Here is a 22,762-nt window from a genome sequence, read left to right on the forward strand (position 1 = left end):
ATATAGTATATATTATTCTTTAATAGCTAGCGTAAAGGGATAGCTAGCGTAAAGGGATAGGGATAGCTAGCGTAAAGGGATAGCTAGCGTAGAGGGATAGCTAGCGTAAAGGGATAGCTAGCGTAAAGGGATAGCTAGGTTAAAAATCATGCATTCAATATGGTAATGGAATTCACAAAAGCGAATTTGATATAATTGTCATTTAATGAACACAAAAATGACGTAAAAATCCGAGACCGCAATTTAAGGCAAAGTCTCGAGACTAAATTTTTAAAAATTTGTAAGTTTTATTGCAATACTTTACTGATGGTTTGAAATACGACAAAATTCTTTGAAGAAAAAAGTTTTAAAATATCTCAAGGCCCTGTTTCAATTTAAATGACATGCTTATTCCAGAGACTAATATTATCTAACCAAAGGTCTTGCTTTGAGTAAGTAAAATATGGTTATTTTTAAATTCACTTTAAAGTAAGAAAAATCATTATTTTTTTCACTTTAAATTGGAATTCTTAAAAGTTTTAATTTCGCAGAACTCTAGGAAGAAAATGATTTCTTGGAAAAAATGTTATCTAAGAAATAAGTTTTTCTTTGATGTCAGGCTTCTGCTTGCATTGACATTTGACAAATATATATGAGTTTTGGCAAATATTATTTAACTGTTTGATTTTCTGTTAATTAACTTCAGACCAATAAGAACAGAGGCATATTCAAGGGGCCATGCGAAGCTCATATCCCCCCCCTCTTGGCTTAGTAAAAACTATGGTTTTCAGGGTTTTTTTGGGCCCCAACGGGTGCCGAGTCCCCCCCCCCTCTAAAAAAATGAAAGCCTCTCGTTTGAAAAAATTCTGAATAATAGTCTTAATATTGTTGAAATTATTATTATTTTGATTTTTAACCTATAGTCTGCAGTTGTCGCATTTTCATTCGTTCTGGATTGATAAGATAGTAAATAAAACCAGAACCTAAAATATTTTTAAAATAAATATTAGTAAAATTTTAATTTAAAATTTTACCATCAAAATATTTAAAATATCAGTTTCTTTCATACTTGGCCAAAAAATTCGATATTCATGTAAATTTCAAGGATTTCATAAAAATTTATTTCATCTATAAATTAGCATTTATCTTAATCATTAAATAAGCCATTTTAAAAACTGCACTCAAGTCAGAAGATTTAATTCAACCTTGTTTCGTCAAATATAAGAGAGATTCAGGTCGTCTTTACAGGTAATCCTGCAGCCCTGCAGTATCTGTACTCTGTACTATTTTAGTGATTGGGCAATCGTTTGCGTCTTTTTTTTGTTTAACGACTAGTAAGTTCTAACTCCTATTTTGTAGGTTGCCGACTTTATGTTTTTAATAATATTCACCTCCAAGAAATCCTGTTAGAGCGAACATGAATCCACGAGAACTGCTTGACAACATTTCCATCCTTAAAAAATATTAGAATTTAGAATTAAAACCAGGAGCAAGGTGTTTCAAGAAACACGGGAATATTTAGGCTAATTATTTATATTTCTTTGGACCAAGCCCTGCCCTACAATTCTTTTGAACAATTATCGTATGTAACTACATAGGCATAGTTTGATGTGTGGCCAGAAATTGTCTTAAAACTGACCTCCCGGACGTATTAATAACACAATTTTTCGTGTACAATATAAAAGCAGGATCGTAGGGGGCGGGAGGGTTGGGGGAGCTGGACGGCTTTTTAAATTTGGGGAACGTCTCTCTCTCAAGAAAATTAGAGACGCAAACAGGGAGAGATGTCAGCTTTTCTATCCTTTAATCATATTTGTAACAATTGATTACACTTTTTTTATAAATCCGTGACTAAAATTGTTGAAAAACGACTAATTAAACTTTGCAGACTTAGTCTAACCAGTAACTACCTCTTTTTTAAGCTGGTTGAAAATTAATAAGTTTAACTTAGTATATAGGTATTTCATCTACTTAAAACTATTAATAAAATGTGGGTTCTGATCTATTAATTAGACAGTAGACCGTAAGTTTTACATCATTAAGTGCCGAGCGGTAGATATAGGCCTCATGGTGTGTCTAATTCCAAAGATCGGGGAGTTATATCTAACTCCAGATTAATCAACACTGAACACTGAACAGTCCTTTTAAAAGGGGAATTTATCAAATAGAGAGGAGGTACCTAGATACTGGAGGAGGTAGTGAAGAAGGTTGTTGACCCCCGCGACCAAGGAAGGTCGAAAGCCTCAGCTTAGAAATAGGACCTCGCGACCCCATTCTTCAAAATTACACTTCTGAAAAATGTACAAAAAATGTTCATCAAAAAAAGTAATATTGCAATTCCCAATTGACACTAGTAACTCTTTGGGATTCAAAGGTTGAAAGTATTTTTTTGTACTTCAATTTGAATAAATTGCTATTTTCACTTTCAGACATAATTAAATGTAATCACGTCAAAATTACATGTTATAGTATATTTAGAAACTATCATTATATTCACATTACAATGCAATGGCAATTGTAAGAATAGGGTATGGTATCATGTTCACTTTTATTGAGAGTAACGCGTGTTTTAAATAATTGTTTTTAGAGAGAAAGCGTAGCTTTTTTTGTAAGAACGAGATTTTGGTGTCACTGTTTTGGCTTAGAGTAGAGAAAGAAGGGGATGGAACAGCTGATTTAATCAATATATCTGAGGTTACACTGTACAAACTGTGTACACAACCAAACCAATAATAAAAGCTTTCTTTTAGACTCAATCAACCAACAGTCTGCTAACCATTACTCCACTAATTGTACTTCACGGTACTATAAGGTATAGTTCAGACAGTTAGTCGAGTTTAAGCCTTTAGTTATAAGTTATGCTGTAAATACCTATCTCCTTGCCTATGATTTTATTTTCTGTAGTTTGATTGGTTCGATAAGATACATAATTAATTTCGTTTAATATGCAGAAAAGACAGAAATTGATCAAATTTAAAAGTTTAAAAAAATTAACCTAATTGAGTCCTCTGTTGTTTATTGAGATAAGCCCTCCGTAGTCCTGAGTAGCCCGTTGTAATCTACATATATTTCTTTGTTATAGTCCTGAGTAGCCCGTTGTAGTTCTACATATAGCTCTTTGTAGCCCTGAGTAGCCCGTTGTAGTTTATACATATAGCTCTTTGTTTCATCATGAATTGAAAATATAGACCCTAAAACGTATACAGTCAACAGTTTGAAATAGATGCTGACGGAACTAATATTTTTAACTTTAAATATGTAAAATAATTTAAAGATTGCTTGATAGATTTCTTTGAACCTTAAAACCATTTTTAAATATTGAACTCTTAAGCAAACATAGACAAATCGTATATGAAAATGCAAAGGGTAACAACCCTTTAGATTTGGTCAAAACAGAAATTATAGAGACAATAATGGGAAAAAGACTTTTACTTCTAAGATTTTATTCTTAAAAAATTGGTAAATGAAAATTTTATTTATATTTGTTCCTATGTTTTATTTTTTTAATTCGGACACCCTGTATAAAATAATGTGTTTGCCGAATCTCCTTGTATTCTCATGTTTGTTTGGACACCCTGCACAAACACAATGTGTTTTCAGATTCCGGCCTGTATGCCTGAATTGAGGAAAACTCCTTTAAAATGTCTGCTCTGGTTATCTGTGGTATTCTCACGACTCTTGCTATTCTTACAGCTTTAATATTGGATCAGGTATCATTAAACCTTTTATGATTTAATTGTGTTTATTTTTAACTAATCCTATTCATTTTTAGAAGCTATATTTACTAAAAGTAATCTCTAATATTTGTTATGATCCTTCCGTCGCCAATCGTGGCCCGTGGGTAGTGTTGTTAATAGTATCGTTTTTGCATGTATTTTCTATTCGTGTCAAAATTTTGCATATTGTAAGAAACCCATTAAAAAAATGTGTATCCCCAACATTTGAATTTCTTACAATATGTCAAATTTTGTTCCTAACAGAAAATATTAAAAATATCAATAAAAACACGGGTTTCTCAAACCCTTTACCATTAAGATTAGAAATTAAAGAAGATTTACCAATTTAAAAAGTTTCAATAATAAAATTGTCTTCATGATTAAATGATTAAAGAACACTGTTAAAATCTTTCATAATCATAAATATAAAGATTTTCCATGTTTGGGGGAATATTTTCCATATTTGGGGGAATATTTTCCATATTGGTGGAATATTTTCCAAATTTGGTGGAATATTTTCCATATTTGGGGGAATATTTTCCATATTGGGGGAATATTAAGATTTCGGGGAAGTTAAGAAATCATAAAGGAAGACCCATACAACTTAGGAACGACTCTTAGACTCCAAAGTCACGATTTAAATAGATTTAAACACAGCGAGTGTGCAGTGAAAAAATACACAATTCATTTAATAAGGTGATTGTAATGGTACTGTAAAGCTATATCCTTTATAAGAATATAAAATACCAGAAGATCGCTTAAAAGTCGTCTTCATATTCCTCAGTTTGATGTCCCGCTGTATTAAATTTTTGTACGAGTTGAAAAATTTGTTAATTTCTTATTATATTGTAGGAACCATAAGACTCGGGAATAGAAAGGCGACTATAGATTCAAGTTATAACTTTGAATAGTCCGATGAACATTAGACACGGCAATTTTGCAAAGTAAAAGATTCATTTTAAGCATATACATTCGTGATTTAATAAGTTGCTAGTAATACTAATCGTGAAGTAATAACATCAAATACACTTAATTATTGCTTTAATGTCGTTTTCTTATTCCACAGTTTTCTGGGTCTCACTGTATTTATTTTAGACTCCTGCCTTTAATATGCTCATGGTTGTCTTCTGCATTGTTTCAATTATATCACTGTGGTCATCTGATAAACCTAACGAAGATGGCGAAACCAAAGACCAAACCAAAGATGGAGTATGTAAAAACCAAACCAAAGAATCTGAATCAGAAGAGACATTCAAGACAAAGTAAAAATTGACCAATAAGTCATAATTTTTTTTATATAAAAAAAATACTTGAGTTTTATTTATTACCATTTTAAAGAAATATTTTAAGGATTTAGCATATTAAAAAAGAACAAAATACTTGAGTTTTATTTATTACCATTTTAAAGAAATATTTTAAGGATTTAGCATATTAAAAAAGAACAAAATACTTGAGTTTTATTTATTACCTTTTTAAAGAAATATTTTAAGGATTTAGAATATTGTGCTAGTCATTGCCTGGATGTGATAAAAGTGAGGAATATAAATTTTTTGTTTAAATAGTTTTAAAACACCGCATCTTTTTGTATATGTAATTTGTAATTTAAGTCTTAAAAAATTCTAACATATGTTTTGTTACATTTGAAAATTATTGCGGACAAAACATGTAAACAAAAAGAAGCTGTTTTATCATGAATGTTTTTTGTTATTAATTATTCAAATATATTGCTACTGTACATTACATGCATGGTATTGAACCCTTATCACACACAATTGTCTAGGAATTAAAGTAAGGATTTAAATTCAAACTCATCTAGCTGGGGGTTCAGAGTCAAAACATTAAAAAACTAAACTACAAATTTGTTTTATCTTTCAGTACACTAAAGTTTTTCCATTAAATTTCAAAAAAGTTAATAAAATTTTCCGTAAGTTGATGATTCTGAACCTAAATTGCATTTTAAATGATCAGAGCTGTATATCCAACACAGAAGATTTGTTTAATTGTGTCTCCGCTTCTCAATTTTTGGTATATTGTCCCTTTAAGGTAACATGTGTTTGCTGTAATCCATGCTTTAATTAATGTATTCTAGAAATTTCGAGGTTTAGATGCAAATTAAACAGAATATAGAATAATTTCATCTAATCCATTCTAAATTCTCGTCAAGAAATATATTATATATATATATATATATATATATATATATAGTATATATTATTCTTTATTTTCATCCTTCTGTTTAAAGAACTGAAAAGCAAAGGAAATCTGAGTTTATTCGCTTCTTATACTAATAATTTAGTCCAAAACAATGTATATACAGGTTTACCTCCCAAAGGATGAGACTGTAAAGACGACTTGAAACTACATATGACGACTTGCTACTTATTTTTCTGTTCCGAATATTATCTTTAAATGGCTCGTATTATGATTTGGCAAAGAAAGGAACTATCTACACATGCAGGAAATCATGATTTAAAGGAAATAGTCAGTACCAAATAGATTATCAAGTACAATAGGTGGCAACAAAGAAATGAACCAATTATACACAACGTCACAAGTGTCAAATATAACAAGGAAAACGAAATTGTCTCACATTAGTTGACATGTTTTCCAAGATTAAATAAAAAAGTGTAAAAACAGAAACGAAAGAACACATAAAATTGCACTTATTTTACAGTAAGAAAAGCACTTTATTCTAAAATTATCACTATTATTAATAATTTTGTCGGACACAAAAACTGAATTGACACTTGTGACGTCAGAATACAACTGTACTGAGTGTGTACAAATTCTACGTTGCCATCTATTGTATTAGAATCTTTTTGGTCAGTACTAATTTCGTACAGTCGTCTCTGAAGTCTCATCCTCTATGGGTAACCCTGAAGTACAACCTTCGTACAGCCCATTTTACGAAATACGTTAATTTTTAGGTGAGCGAAACTTTATTTGATTTATATCGACATCGAATGCATTTAAGATTGCTTAACTTTTGTCTTTCTTTTCCACAGTTTCATTGGTCCTAATAGTCCTAGAGTCCTAGTTTAGCTCATTTGATTTGTAAAGATTAACTTCTTTAAAAAACGGGGTTTTGCACACTTTGCATCCTTTAAAGTACAGCTGGTAGCCACTAAGAATAAGCCTTCAGCGACGACTGAACGAATTTTATTCCTTAACTTAAATCTAACGTTTAAATCACTATTTTTAGTATTTTTATGTCTTCATGAAAGTCTCATCCTTTGTGGTTAACCCTGTAGATTGTACATGTTTTACAATTCTGTATTACTAAAGAGTACGCTTATTTGGAAACACAAATAAAAAGCGCCACGAATTCCAGTTTTTAGAAAATGACCGACCTTCCTGCTAAATTGACAACACTCCATTTGAAAACTTTGAATTTATTTCAGGCATGGATTTCGAGAAACTAATAAACTAATTACAAATTGCAAACTGAGGCACAATTTGCTCTTTAATATGTTAGACATTTCATTTGTTTTCTCAAGAAATAAAAAATAGAAATTCTCCTATCGTCGAGATGGTTTTGTTCGAATTGTTTAAGATTTTGTTAGGAAGTGATTATCTAGATATTGTTGGGAAGGGATTGTTCAGATATTATTGGGAAGGGAATGATAAGATATTGTTGGGAAGGAATTGTTCATATATTATTGGGAAAGGAATGATAAGATATTGTTGGGAAGGGATTGTTCATATATTATTGGGAGGGGAATGATAAGATATTGTTGGGAAGGGATTGTTCAGATATTATTGGGAAGGGAATGATAAGATATTGTTGGGAAGGAATTATTTATATATTATTGGGAAGGGAATGATAAGATATTGTTGGGAAGGGATTGTTCAGATATTATTGGGAAGGGAATGATAAGATACTGTTGGGAAGGAATTGTTCAGATATTATTGGGAAGGGAATGATAAGATATTGTTGGGAAGGAATTGTTCAGATATTATTGGGAAGGGAATAATAAGATATTGTTGGGAAGGAATTGTTCATATATTATTGGGAAGGGAATGATAAGATATTGTTGGGAAGGAATTGTTCATATATTATTGGGAAGGGAATGATAAGATACTGTTGGGAAGGAATTGTTCAGATATTGTTAGAAAGGAATGATAAGATACTGTTGGGAAGGAATTGTTCAGATATTGTTAGAAAGGAATGATAAGATACTGTTGGGAAGGAATTGTTCAGATATTGTTAGAAAGGAATGATAAGATACTGTTGGGAAGGAATTGTTCAGATATTATTGAGAAGGAATTTTTCAGATATTATTGGGAAGGGAATGATAAGATATTGTTGGGAAGGAATTGTTCATATATTATTGGGAAGGAATTGTTCAGATATTGTTCGAAAGGAATGGATTAAAATTTGTTTACAAGATATGATGGTTGATGAATCTATACGTTACTTAAATCCAACTAACCTTCAAAAAAAGTGTTTTTGTTTTCCCACTGCACTTCCCCCTATACACTATACAGCAGAATACATTTACTGAGTAATATAGCAAATGATTGCGTTTTTTGCCCTTAAAATTTCCTGCATTATCTTAAATGATATCGACAAAAATATTGTTCTCTTACTCGACAAATATGAAAGCTATCAAGATCACGCACTAGACTCTGTCACTCACATACTTAATAGATTATGCTTTTACTCACGCAGTGGTACCTACCCCTGGACTAACAAGTATGGTGGATCAATTTTTCACCTTTTTTCCCCTTAGTGATTAGAGTGTGTGTGTGTGTAGGAAATATTCTCAGAACTTCGCAAAAAAAATTTTAAAAACGGTGAGCTGAAAACTTTATTAAGAAAAAATAGATAAAAAAGTCGAGACAGACAAAAAATTCTTTTTAAAAATCTCAATAGGGCTTCTGTATTGAAAATTTAGTGGAGTCCCGTAAAAATTCATAATAATAATTCAAAAAATTTATAAGTATCAAAAAAATATAATGTCCTCAGGGGCTTGAGATAATCGTTTGTTACCCATATCGATATTTGAAAGACTTTTTTCGGTCCTACCAATAATTTTTTTATTTATAATTTCCATAAACTGGCTCTAAGCTCACCATTTTTTTTATAATTTTTGATTCATTTTTTGCAAAGTTCTTAAAATAGTTAGGCATAAGTAAATATATCACTAGGTCCCTATGCTTGGTTCCAAAATCGACCCACTCTGCTAACCAGGGCAAGATGCGTTCGGTTTCTTCAATCCCCTTTTGGTCTATAATTTAACAATCTTTAAACTTGCCGAGATTTCTTGTTATAATTTTTCATTCAAACATCACAGCCAAAGTCAAAGTCGCCGCTTGCTGGAACAAAGGCCAACCTGGTAAATAATTGTGACTTGATCACTCACTTTCACTCATTAAACTTTCTCAATGACTCACTCATTCAGTAACTGTGCCTCATAAAAGTTTAGATTACGTCAATTCTTATATTTTGAAATTAATTTTTATCTGTTTTATTAGCAACATTAAAAGCATTGTGCTAATTATCAATGTATTGATTGGGGTTTATATTTTCCTACAGTAGAAAAAAGCTATAAAAAATAGCCCTTTAATTAGGGAATTAATATCAATGATCCAAAAATCTTCCCAGATTTCTGCCTCATTTCTTATTACCTCATGACCTTGTATTTTTGGGAAATAAATACCCCAATTACTAAATACCATTCTAAGAATCTACTAAATATAATAATATTGTACATTTTTAGGATTTGAGTTGATTTGTTATAAATATATGAATTTACATAAATCTAATAAAATATAAATAAATATAAAATACAGTTAGAAATATAACAAGATTAATATTTCTATAAATGGTCTACAATTCAAAAATTACATTGTAATGTATGTGTTGCTTATTGTTTAAAGGGACTGTAAGCGTAATTTTAAGTGACCCTTCATACAAAGATGGCAATGGTACCCTTGAAACCTTTGTCTGATCAATTATGAATTAGATATCAATATTTTAATTTCTTTAAACTGTTAAGGGGTACCGCGGTAACTCGGACATTGCCATCTTTGTGTGGAGGGTCCTTTAAATTACGCTTACAGTCCCAATATAACTTGAACTGAGAGAATATATCTTACTGGTAGACTTTTTGGTAGTTGCTATAATAGAAACAATTAAGAGTATTTTCTTAACAATGAGTTTTATAAATCTATGCATGTAATGAATATACTGCTATTAAACATTCAAAATAAAATGGCCTTTAAATATGTCCCTTTAGAAACCCTTTCTTAACAAGTATTTTGCGCAATATGGTCCCAAAATTCACAAATTTAAATTAAGCATTTTGAAATAAATTCACAACTTTACTCCATGTTGAATTTCCGGAATATTTTTTAATGCCAAAAAGCAAATCAACATATTTTCTAGCTTAAACTGCTGTTGAAAGGGAGAAGAAAACACAAGTATTAAAATTACTGCCAATGGAATTCCAACTGACCCTATATTGAATCACAACAGTTAGTTTTTGATGAAGCAAAAAGATGCAAATATTCAAAGTTACCTTTGAAAAGTGACTAAGCGAATTTCTGCATAGAGACGTAAGAAGGAAATGAACATAATTGTTACTCTATTAATTAAGGGCCAGTAGAAATCACACAAACAATATTATTGCGTTGACTAGACTACACATTTATCAGTGGTAGGCGATTATATCAATACAAAGAAGACGATTTAAAAAAAGGTTTTGATTATTGTCAAGCTTTATTCGAATTACAAGTTTACAATTAATTCAAGAGAACCTTTTTTAATTGAAAGCTTTTCTTGACTTCTATATTTATGTGTATCCATGCTGTTTAAGAGCTTGATATGAATCAAAATCGACATCAAAAGTCGTCTTCATTGTTTTGATATAATTCCATACTACTGTACTTAAAATGAGACTTGAGCGTTTAAACCATTGCCACATGCTAGATTATAAAAATTCTACATAACTATGCAGGGTTTATCGCAAATTTAAATTGCCAGGTTTACGTCAAAAATGGCCATGAGAGATTTTTTTCTTGAAATTGGCACAATTGCTATTTGTTCTATTCCTTAAATATTGGAATTTGGAAGGTTCAATAACATCTGATCTGGAGAAACCCTTTACTAAGATATCATAGACAACTACACAATTAGTAAATAGTGTTTAACATTAACAGATTTATATTCTCAGCTCTCTGTTCTCTGACTCCAGGTGTTTTAGACGAAGGAAAACGTCTGTTCCGTATCCTTGTAGACTTTGGATCTCTAGGCTACCTCCCAGATACTGGGCATACGCTGAACTAGTTGGCAAACCAAACCCAAATCTGTAAAATATAACAAAAGTTTTATGTACAAAGGAATTTACCCATGCATAGGTCCTGATGTAGTTCTATTGACCTCCTCCATCATGTTTGCAAATATCCCCTGATTGTTCAAGGTCTCCTCTGTACTCTCCTCGGCCGTGGTGAAGTTGTACCTGGAGTAGAGGTTCATAAATCAAGCATAGAGGGAAACCTCTCCCCACCGTTAGGATTGCAATGCTTTGACTAAGAGAAGAGGAAATACCCATTACCGTTTTTGAGCAACCTCTCATAAACTACTTATTTTCCCTCCAAAAGTAATACAATTCAAATACTATAATTTAAAATATTGGTTTATTAAATAAAATTGATTTTTGGCCACAAACTCTTTCTAATCTCTATATCTTTCCAAGCAATTGTCCTGAACCTTAGAAACTGAGCGTTACATATCATATTAGATTATTTTCAATCTTTAACGCCAAAATACGCACATGAAACTCGAAAAATCCAGCATTTTCTGCTAAAAAAAATCTATTAGCTTTATTAAATTTTTCAAAATGCTTCATTCTTCTTAAATTTTCTGATTTGTCCACCAAATCGTGATTTAGACCCATTGACGCGGTCTAATTTGATGTGGGACATCCTGTATTTCAAACTATGCATGATTTTGGTAAATACTTAACTCCTTTGAGACAAAAAATTCACCTCATGACGCTGGCTAATTTGGCATGAGGTATTCCGCCACCCCTGTCAGATATCCTAAATAGAATAATACAATAATGTAAGATAAAAACATTAAAGAGGACACAACGTATTTTTAATTGAGCAGATTCAAGACTGCAGTCATAATACAATTAACAGATTTACAACAGCTCCCTTAAACCCCATATCTGATTTACAACAGCTCCCTTGAACCCCATATCTGATTTACAACAGCTCCCTTGAACCCCATATCTGATTTACAACAGCTCCCTTGAACCCCATATCTGATTTACAACAGCTCATTTTTTCAAATGTCCCTTTAAATATATGTTTTACCATTAAAGTAAAGAGACTTTTTTAAGTTAAAAAATAAAATTTACCTAATAATAAAATCTGTATTGTTGCTCGCCAAGGTGATATGAATAGGAGGCAAACTCTTCCCACTCAATCCAGGATTAAATTCTTAAAAGGAAATAGTAATTCAAAGTGACAATTCTTTTTAATACAGTGCTCAAGATCTAGAATCTTGATCCAGGTCCAAATTCATCCCATTAGCCGGTTTTACTTTTCAGTTAAGCATTGGGTTAATAAATTTACTCTAAAGATTTGAGTTGTGAGAAATTTGCTTTTACATGGCTGAAATTTTAGCATTTAGAATTGGATCCGTGGATCTGCATATTTTTGTTTTACTGATGCGGATTCTGATCCTTAGCTTTGCTTTTAAAGACTACCAAAAATGATTGTAACGGTTACACGGTACCATGGAAACATTTTAAAGATTTTAACAACAAAATGCTTTTTAGAACAATATTAATCATATAATTTCTCGAATTTTTGTAGGTAATGATTATCTTTAATAAACCAAAAAATAAAAACATTGACTTTGACTTAGAGTTAAGACATTAGTAAGAGAAAAGCAAAAAACCATCAGAAATAGGAACTGTTTTATAAAAACGAAAATTTTCATTGAAAAAAAATGTCATTGAACAAATATCTAGAAGAGCTAGTTGAATAGGATGTTATTATTTGTGTAGCGTTTGAATACCTATAACAGCTCTAACTGCATTCTTCAGTAGTTCAGGAAGAATATAGTCCAGGGGCATCTCTATATACGGGAACAAGGGACTGTGCCCAGATATCTAAACAAGAAATTTATTTTTTGATGAATCTGATAAATCTACAGGGTGGCCCAAGAAACATGCCAGTAGCAAAACAACAACCACAACATTTCCAAAATGAGGTCTATTTTTTTTGTGCTGTCAATATTACCAGAGATATTAAGAGTTTCGTTATGATTTTGATTTTGTTAAAGAAAACCCAAATTGTCGAAATATAAACGAAATTCTCCCGTGGATTCGCATATTTTTGCGGATCCGCCAATAAAAAAGGGGTTACGAAGCGGTCTATAAGTCCAGTCTTTATATGTTCAGTAATAAATGTTGACCTAGTTGCATGACCCCCTCCCCCTCAACCCCATCCCACCTCCTCCGCTTCTAATATACTAGACTGACCGGCCTCCCCATGTATACCCATGAACACGCGGGATGAACGTGAACAGGAAATTATTTATTTGTTCATTGTTCGCTGTTCACTGTTCACGCAGACTCTGCGTGAATCTAGACAGTACAAGAGGGGACAGAAAAACAGAAAGTAGTTGTAAAAAAGAAAAAAATTAGATAAGTTTGGCGTCTAGAACATTTATAAAATAAGGCATTGTTCTTGGGAAATATCACAANCACCCTCTATTCAGAAAATAACGTGTCTGATTAACATCGGTACCCTTTATATCTTGATCTGATCTGATCCCATGGAAGGTAAATAATACTATTTTTAAAATTCAAAAAATACTTGTTAACAAAGTTATCAATAATTTCAAGTGTTTTTGCAATTGTAGGGTCACTTGAAATTATGTTTACAGTCCATTTAAGAATTTTTACTAAAAATATTTCGAAAAATTGAAGAAAAACATTTGATTTTCATAAGAAGAAATTTAGTGTTTGGTTTTTGTATGTTATAACTTGATAGTTTTAGTTAGTGAGAAAATAAATTGAAATTTTTATTAAAGGTAAAAGTAAAACAGAAAAGAGATCTCAGAAGTAATCCTCGCCATCTCCTTCTATTAAAGCATGCATCGATTTGTAATTATGTTATGGCATTCATGTACAGAGTCAACCAGTAAAATACGCGACTTTATAGATGACCAAATGTACGGTTTTCTGCAGCTGTACACTTGATTAGGAATGGATGTACGGTTTTCTGCAGCTGTACACTTGATTAGGAATGGATGTACGGTTGTCTGCAGCTGTACACTTGATTAGGAATGGATGTACGGTTGTCTGCAGCTGTGCAACTGATTCTTTCTGTGCAAACTCATGAAATATATTACATATACCACTAGACTCAGATCCCGGCGTTGCCCAGGATTATATTATTACTGTAGTTACTCCTACCGTTTACCTTGGTATTAAAGAATGATAAGAGTCCATGGAAATTCAAAAAAGAATAAAAAATTTAGCTTATGTCACCCCAGGATACCCATGCATTCCCTCAAAAAATGTCAGCCAATTTGGTTCAGCCGTTTGGCCATCTATTGCTAAAAATAAATATATGCATACATATTATATATATGATGCCTGGCCGCGTTAAACTAGTTCCACAAGATTCAACAGAATGAGATAGAACGGATACGGGGCATAGTACTGATATCATCTCTACAGTCTACACGTGCGATATCGATATTGACTCTAGTTCTGAACCCTCTAGTAATAAGTTATAAGAAATATATATATACTGGAAGTTATTTAATAGAAGAACGTTCCTGCTCTCTATACTTGTGGCCCTATTTTTTCAAAAGGGGGAGGGGGGGGTGGACATCCCCTTCCCCCCTGTAGCTTTCGTATTGCAGTTTTGTACAAACACGCTGCTAAAGCATGTTAGGAACAGACATTAAGTCTTTACTTTCCTTCAGTATTATATAACAAAGAGTCAGCATTTTGTACAGACGTGATACTTCTTAGTTCACATGGATACAGATACAGAATCAAATAAAAACATGAGGAGGGTAAACCTGGTGTGAAGAGACTGAAGTATTAGTTCATTAAAGGGATCGTACACACGTAATTTCAAATGAAACTCTTTGTCTAGAATTCACAACAGATCCTTCAAACCTTGTCTTTTAAAAAATTGACCAGTTTCGATTGAAGATTTATAAGACAGAGAAAACGAAGGAAATTTTTACTTTCCGAAGACGAAATATTTCTCGGCTGTTACCGTCCTGAATCGGGAATGTGAATTAGTCACTTGAAATTGCGATGTTATCTAGTGTTATCTAGTGTTATATATCTATACCTTTATCTGAGGTGCGTGCCCATACTTGTCGACTGCGATCTCTGTAACAAAAGCTGACCAGCGTGAAGTTAGCTCCCGCAGGTTCATATTCAGGTTTATCATTCCAATATGTGCTGCCTAAAACAGAACAGATTTAGTAAATTCAGTAACTTATTTTTTTCAAGTCTTTTCCTCTGAGCTGTGTGCATAGTTCTTAGTTTCTTTGAAGCCTAAAAATGAGCTTTCTAATAAAATAAGAAAAACAAATTTTTGCGGAGGAATGATGGATGGAACATCACTTTTCGGAACAACCAATCCTATATTTAGACTAATGAACAGCAGGAACCTACCATTTTATCTTGTATAAAAAGAAAATGATGCAACATGCATGATAACACTTTATTAAGACCATTGCAGCTTGTGAACCTACCATACCCTCCATTAAGACAAATGCAGCACAGGAACCTTCCCTTGAATCCTGTAGAAGAAGATAATGAGTCAACCTACTTTACATCAAGACAATTGGAGCACGGTAACCTACTATATATTAAGACCTTGACGCAGCCCAGGAACCTACTCTTGCATCCCATCCTATAGAAGAAGATGATGAACCAGCGGGGCTACCTATTTTATTTAAAGACAATTGCAGCGCGGGACCCTACTCTATGTTAAGACCTAGATGCAGCGCAGGAACCTACCCTTGAATCCTGTAGAAGAAGATGATGATGAACCAGCATTCTTATACCAAGACGAGATGTTAGAGTTCGGTCTAGGAATCCTGCCACAACATTATCATCCTGAATACGATAAAAAAACTCGTTACATTTTTTACGAAAAATTCGCTTATGACCCCCCCCCCCCCATTTAAACATTCTATAAATCGGGGAAAATGTTGCAAATATTTACTACATGTCTTGATTAGTTAGTTTTTTGTTTCTTATAACGATCTTTTTAAACAGTTTTTTTTTGTTTATTTTCTTGTGTGTTTTACACCTTTTATTTTCTAATATTGATTTTGATAGTTTATGTATCGATAAAAAAATCCAGACAAATAAATATATTTTCAGAAACTGTTTTAATTACTTTATTGTGGATGTGTTCAACATCAACACAAAATTGTAATGCTTTTACATGTTCAGACTTTTTCTACAATCTACAATCTACAGTCTACGCCCTTTATTTTGTATATTAATTCATTTTATGTCATTTGATATTCCCTCTGATTTCGTGACATCTGGAATTGATTAATTTATTTATAAATGTTCTAGAATGGTTTCGAATCTAATTAAACATGAGATTCCTAAGAAAATAAGCTTTGATAAACAAAATAAACAATAAATATAGCATCAAACTAAAAATTTGCCCATAAAGACATCTTTAAATCAAATATTATCTTCACAAAAATTGTCAAAACCGAATGTTACATCTGAAATTAAACCTTATTAACTAACATATTGTTCTTCTCTTTGTACACTACTTTCAACCTATTTTCAATGTTATACAAATAAAAATTCTCTTATTCTCTTGTACTTTACTGAACTATACACCTGTATCCCAGTGTACATATATAACATGTCTCTTGTCCAAATTTCACATAAATAAAGATTTTCTTTTACTGTACATCATATCTGTACACTACTGTCCATATATCAATTATCTTGTACTTTACTACACAGTGCACATGTACTCCGATGCAGTACATACAGAGATAAGAGAGTTACAGAGATCGATTAACACCTATAATATGCGATATTTTCCACAGCATGTTCTATTGTGTACAAGCATTGTACACGACCAATCAGGAGACATCTATATTCAGGGATATTTAAGGATCCTTTGGATAGGAAATTCAAAATTTTTAAAAATAGACAATATTCATAAACGTTATGTTTTATGTTTAAAATTGCGAGTATTTCTTTAAAAGTTGTAAACCTTAACCCCTGAATGCAACAAGTGGCCGCGAGATGTCAGCCTATCCAGGTAGAGTGTATGCGCAGTCTGTGTAGTCTGTGAGTACATATAACAATTATCTTGTACTGTACTACACACTTAAATACCCTGCTGTACATATCACAATTATCTTCTAATATACCAAACAGTTCACACCTGTTGCTTGATGTACTTATGTCAATTACCTTGTACTGTGCTACACACCTGTACCCTTTACAGTGCATATAATAATTCTTTTGAACTGTACCACACACCTGTACCCTACTGTAGAGTGTACAGTGAACATATATTGTACTAGACCTGTACATGTTTTCTGGATTCCTTGAACCCTTGAGCTAACTGACTTACAACTTCTTTATGATCGTCCAGCAGCGCTCTCAGAACTAAAATAAAATACTATGTATATTACTATTTAGCAGGGCTGTTATGAGAGTACATAAAAATTGAGATGGAGACGACATGTTAGGGTATATATTATTGTAAATAGACCTTGAAAGCTTAGCTTAATAAAGTCTTAACATATGAAATGACTTGCCGTCTAAATTCTCCACACAACAAAAAGTAGGATTAGGGATATAGGATTTTTATCTGGTGGGGGTTAAACCTTTTTTAACTTTCCCGGGTGGTGGGAGGGGGTTCACCCCTATAGCCCCCTCCCCACATCCATTGTATACGCATTACACCCGCCCCTGAGGAAGATAATTACTTATCTTCCCTATAAACTAACTATTATCCCTAGGGGAACCTAATTATTATCTCCCTTAAAGATTAATGTCTCATTCACATTTCAAATTTATTTCAAATTGAACTACAGCAAAATGGACAACAACATATTGGGAAAATGAATGCTAGCTGTTATTATAAATAAAATGTTGATAGATTATCCAAACACAATGTTAATTACCTTTATTAAAATTATTTATCTCCCTGTCTGTATGCATCTCGGGCAAATCATTCAGGATATGGAAAGCTCTTATGTACAACTCATGCTGAACAAATAAATCAAATATTTAAAACCTATTATGAAAATAAAATCAAATATATACATTTTTCTGTACATCCCCCCTTCCCCCTTCATAATTATTAGTTGCGAAAAGTAAAATTTTTAAAGATGCTAACTTTAAATATTCCTTGAACACATTTTTACATTGTTAAGGATAGGCAATGCACTTTTCACAACGGTACCCTTGAAAGCTGTGTCTAGGAAAACGACATTAGGTTTCACATTATTGATCCAATAAAGGTTTCAAGAACACTGTTGTAAAACGGACATTGCCAGTTTTACATGGAGGGTTCCTTGAATGATTCGGAAAGGAAGAAATGTCAGATTTTAAAAAAATCAAAAATAAGTTTTTCAAAACTTCATTGCAATGAGTAATTTTAGCTGAATTCGTTTTAACTAACTCAGGCATCTAGTTAATCAAGCACACGGGGGGAGGAAAGGGGAGTGGGGGGGCTTTAAAATAATATAATAAACTTATTTTACGTACCACACTGAGAATTGTAGGATTACAGCCAATAATGAAAGGAAGAGAACGGAAACCAGCAATTCTAAAAATATGGTACAAATTTTTTAAAAAGAAAAAACTGAATGAAAAACATTTGAAAACAATTAAGGTTCAAAATTTACTCTCAGTAAATGCAAGATTCAAGTTTTTTTTGGAAAAGTTCTTGTCCCTGAACCGACATATGATACAAGTGCATTTGAGTTCTTAATCTTGCAAATGCTTTTGGAAAAATACCGGGAGAAGGAAAGCATGAAAGAAAATAGTTTTTTTCATTGAAGGAATTAAAAAATTGTAAAAACAAACCTTTGCAGTATCCATTTCTAACTATTTCTATAGATTAAAGTGCAAAGAGGGAAATTTTTCTTGATTATAATGTTGGAATTTTTCTTGTTTACAATGTTGGAATTTTTCTTGTTCATAATGTTGGAATTTTTCTTGTTTATAATGTTGGAATTTTTCTTTTTCATAATGTTGGAATTTTTCTTGTTTATAATGTTGAAATTTTTCTTGTTCATAATGTTGGAATTTTTCTTGTTTATAATGTTGGAATTTTTCTTGTTTATAATGTTTGAATTTTTCTTGTTTAAAATGTTGGAACTTTTCTTGTTTATAATGTTGGAAACTCACCAAAGCATCAGTATGTTTATCACTAGATCTACTGGAGTACATGATAGTGGAGGGGGTTAAACGAACAGACGGCTGAAATATGGAAAAATATTATATTTTTCTTATGTTTTCGTTTCAAAAGAAAACATCGAAACAGCTGAACCAATTTTATTAACTTAAATATAACTATTATTTTGATAGTCTAAAGAATTATACTAAAGAATATTGCGTTTTTTTATATTTAGTTTTGATGAACCCTGATAGGAAAATAAATGATTTAAAAAATGTTTAAATCCCTAAATAGAAAAAGGTTTAAATGTTCTTAGAAGAAGATTTTTTCCCCACTTAAGAAACAAACCATTGCGGGCCTCATACCCTCATACTCAATGAATTTTGAGAATTTTAAAATATCAAAAAATGTGGAAGATAAAAATAATGATGATAACAGTAATAATAATAATACCTTCTGTGCAGCAGTATCTATACTATCCTGGTTATAATAGGAACTCACAGCTTTGTTGCGCTCTCTAAACATTTAAAACATACATAAGTACCATTTCCAAGAAAACCCTTAAGGAATGAATGTCACCAATTTCTTACAAATAAAAGGAATGTTTTCTCATCAAATATAAAAGTAAACGTGAGACAAAAAATGGATTTCTGTTCTACAGCAGAAAAATTCTAGATTCCCTTTTTTTACAGATTCCAAACTCCTAATATTACATATTTGTAGATTCTTAACTCCTAATATTACCCATTTACAGATTCTTAACTCCTAATATTACATATTTGTAGATTCTTAACTCCTAATATTACCCACTTACGGATTCTTAACTCCTAATATTACCTAATACAGGTTTCTAACTCCTAATATTGACTAATTGCAGATTCCTTATTACTAAAATTTCCTTATTGCAGGCTCCTAATGTTACCTAATTGAAGATTCCTAACTCCTACAATTACCTAATTGCAGGTTCCTAATGTTGCCTAATTGCAGATTCCTAACTCCTAATCACCTAATTTTAGATTCATAGCTCCTAATCATTCCTAATTGCAGATTCTTAACTACTAATTTGTTCTAATTGTAGGTTTCTAATGTTACCTAATTGCAGATTCCTAACTGCTAATGTTACCTTATTGTAGATTCCTAACTCCTCTAATTTCAGATTAGTTTTCAAATTGCAGATTCCTAGCTTCAAATATTTCCTAATTGCAGGTTCCTAATATTACCTAATTGCCGAGTCCTCACTCATATTGTCACCAAATTGAAGATTCCTAAATACTAATATTTCCTTATTGCGGGACGTTCCTAATGTTACCTAATTGTAGGTTCCTAATGATATCTAATTGCAGGTTCCTAATATTACCTAATTGCAGATGGGGATGAACTATTTGCTTCTCCTAAACCTCCCTCAGGTTGATAGGAGAGCCATCTTTTCCCAGATCCTTCAACTTTTCTCCTAAATGTAAATTTTAATTTTATTTTGATTTAACTTGTATTTTTGTCTGTTAAACGGCTGAACCGATCTGGGCCCAAACTTTTTGTGGTAACTAACATAAAACGGCCCCCCCCCCGTGTCATGTTAGTTACCACAAAATGTCAAATACATCTCATATTTTTGTTTAAGTAATAAGAGATTTTTCTTATCCCGAAATAAAGGCACTGCAAGTCTTTGCCACAAACTCAAATTTTCGTAATCCTAAATCTTTGCAACCTGATTATAAAAAATTTGCCAAAAAATAATTCCGATATAAAATAAATAATCCGCGAATTATTTATTGTTCTTCAAATTTCACGAAAGTTTTCAAGAAAAGGGTAAGATTATGGCAATTATGTACTTCTAAGATATGAAATTCATATACAAAATAAACTGTAGTCTAGATTCTTAAAATCCAATATATCGTGTGTAACTGGGCAAATAATATAATAACAAATATCAAGAGAAACAATATCCAATAAGTATAAAAAAAATTCATGATTATAAGTCAATCAAAACAAACCTAGCTTTTGGAGATTCTTGCTTCTGTTTTGGTGTAGATGTGGTTAAATGCTTTATACAGGTCTAAAATTAAATATAATAAAAGGGTAACCAGGACACTGTGGAATGACTGTCGTCTTCGTTTCTTTCTTTGAAGTAAAAAAGTCAATTATATTTTTTTAATTTCATAAAAGTCGTATCTAAAAAAATGATCCTCTGGAAAACATTTTTAGAACATAATCAGTTTCAAATAAAAAAAATCTGAGAGACCTTTAATAATTAAAACAAAGATTAAAAAAATGTAAATATAATATATATATAAAGACTTATATAATATATATGTATCTAGCTGAAGGGCCCGGCGTTGCCCGTGGAAAAAAAATTAAATTAAACTATTTTTTGAGTTTTAAATTTTTGATTTTTTTCAGCCAAAAACATCCCCCGACCGCCCATGAGTATTCACAAAAAAATTATGCCCAATCGGTCCAGCTGTTTGGACGGCTATACGCAACATATATATGAATGTCTTTTTTTAAATATTTCTAGGGAAAAAAAACATATTTTAATGAACTTTTAAAGAACTTTGTCAAAGATTCAAATTATTTTTTTCAAAAACAAACTTAAAAATTCAATATGAAGGGGGGAAAACCTCTGGGCCAGGGTAGGGGGCAGAGGCACTGACAAGAATTTGTCTAGGGGTGGGGCTCTTGACATTTCATTTTTTGATTTTACAGGAATGGGGAGGGGGCGGGTTGGGGGTAAAATGCATCTTATCTTTATTGTAAGTTTTAAGAAATTTGTCCTTTCCCGAAATAAGTAATTAAGTCTTTGCCACAGACTCAGATTTTCGTAATACTATAGTTTGGCAACCTGATTGTGTAAACCTGTAATATTTCAAGCTTAGATTATGTAAGATAAGAATTCATAGTTTGAAATATCTCAAGTCTACAATATTGGGTTGCAAAGATATAGGGCTTTAAAAACAGAGCTTGCGACAAAAACTTATTTCCAAAAAAAACTGTTTTACCTGAACCTGTAAACCATCTTTATAAGGTGGAAAACTAAACAGTCCCGTTCTCAATCGTTTCATTATTGACCTGGAAAAGTTCTACAATAAAATCAGCGAATTCTGAGTCGGCAAGTCTGGTGTGTGAATCAGCTGATAATGAAGAAGAAACTGCCTCCGTTTTCCCCTCGGCCTAGGTTCTCTTGACTCTCTTTATACTAGATATATAATATATATAATATATATACAGGGAGTTCAAATAAACATAGGCCTCGGCCATCTTATTGAGAAATTAGCAACAATAGTTTCCCTTTCTTCTCAGAGTAATGTTAGTTTCATTGAATTAAAATTAAATGATAAGAATTTTTAAATCTTAATTCGTAATTTTTGGTCCATTTAGAATCGGGCGACATGTAATTCTTTACGTAAAGGGTAACTTAAAATTTCGATGTCAGTTCCTTTCAGAATGAGAAAATGGATACCCTGTAATAGTATTTACGGAGGGATACCGAGCCGCGCCATAAGAGCAAGCTCGACCTCCTGACTGGCCGGGCCGGTCAGAGTGCTTGTAAATACTAACTCAGAATCAAAATTAAGTTTGACAAAACCAACTAACAAAATTTAAGTAAATTTCCGGAATGGAAGAAATACTTTTGATATTTAGAATCTGGAATAAATAGAATTTTTCTATTAAAAAACATT

The 22,762-nt window shown here is 32.0% G+C and overlaps 2 protein-coding genes and 2 long non-coding RNA genes across 4 annotated transcripts in view; 1 reads left to right on the plus strand and 3 right to left on the minus strand.

Moving 5' to 3' along the window:
* The window catches only part of LOC111699482 (calcium uptake protein 3, mitochondrial), a 15,943-nt gene extending 13,673 nt beyond the window's left edge, over window positions 1–2,270 (minus strand). The window contains exons 1-3 of the mRNA XM_023470174.1: window positions 2,159–2,270; window positions 1,371–1,432; window positions 897–962 (exon numbers count right to left, since the gene is read on the minus strand). Of these exons, the coding sequence (XP_023325942.1) occupies window positions 897–962; window positions 1,371–1,432; window positions 2,159–2,253 (223 nt within the window). The 5' untranslated portion in view covers window positions 2,254–2,270. The remainder of the gene's footprint in view (window positions 1–896; window positions 963–1,370; window positions 1,433–2,158) is intronic.
* A 454-nt stretch (window positions 2,271–2,724) lies between these two features.
* LOC111699484 (uncharacterized) lies at window positions 2,725–5,047 on the plus strand. Its single transcript, XR_002764760.1, has 3 exons — window positions 2,725–2,791; window positions 3,580–3,689; window positions 4,791–5,047. It is a non-coding gene; the product is annotated as an uncharacterized LOC111699484 (long non-coding RNA).
* Window positions 5,048–9,125: 4,078 nt separating this feature from the next.
* LOC111699490 (uncharacterized) lies at window positions 9,126–10,428 on the minus strand. Its single transcript, XR_002764764.1, has 3 exons — window positions 10,220–10,428; window positions 9,754–9,818; window positions 9,126–9,581 (listed from the first exon to the last, which is right to left on the minus strand). It is a non-coding gene; the product is annotated as an uncharacterized LOC111699490 (long non-coding RNA).
* A 358-nt stretch (window positions 10,429–10,786) lies between these two features.
* On the minus strand, window positions 10,787–22,190 carry LOC111699483 (3-methyl-2-oxobutanoate dehydrogenase [lipoamide] kinase, mitochondrial). The gene is made up of 15 exons (XM_023470175.1): window positions 22,082–22,190; window positions 21,077–21,138; window positions 20,443–20,535; window positions 19,539–19,602; window positions 19,068–19,168; window positions 18,452–18,578; window positions 17,866–17,950; window positions 17,262–17,344; window positions 15,710–15,808; window positions 15,033–15,149; window positions 12,730–12,823; window positions 12,065–12,146; window positions 11,688–11,741; window positions 11,048–11,158; window positions 10,787–11,006 (listed from the first exon to the last, which is right to left on the minus strand). Exons 1-15 carry the CDS (start codon window positions 22,142–22,144, stop codon window positions 10,862–10,864), a joined length of 1,380 nt encoding a protein of 459 aa, XP_023325943.1. The 5' UTR covers window positions 22,145–22,190; the 3' UTR covers window positions 10,787–10,861.
* Between the last annotated feature and the right edge of the window lie 572 nt (window positions 22,191–22,762).

The sequence above is a fragment of the Eurytemora carolleeae genome, unplaced genomic scaffold (genome assembly GCF_000591075.1).
Source record: "Eurytemora carolleeae unplaced genomic scaffold, Eaff_2.0 scaffold238, whole genome shotgun sequence".
In the NCBI taxonomy this organism is placed as follows: Eukaryota; Metazoa; Arthropoda; class Copepoda; order Calanoida; family Temoridae; genus Eurytemora; species Eurytemora carolleeae.

Bases quoted from the DNA above. Each gene is read 5' to 3' on its own strand.
- LOC111699483 (XM_023470175.1), bottom strand. From the start codon at position 22,144: ATGAAACGATTGAGAACGGGACTGTTTAGTTTTCCACCTTATAAAGAT. The intron at 17,345-17,865 runs GTAATTAACATT...ATTTTATTTTAG, and splicing joins GATAAATAATTTTAATAAAG to TTCTGAGAGCGCTGCTGGAC. The intron at 15,150-15,709 runs GTAGGTTCCTGC...GTTCTGTTTTAG, and splicing joins TTCTTCTACAGGATTCAAGG to GCAGCACATATTGGAATGAT.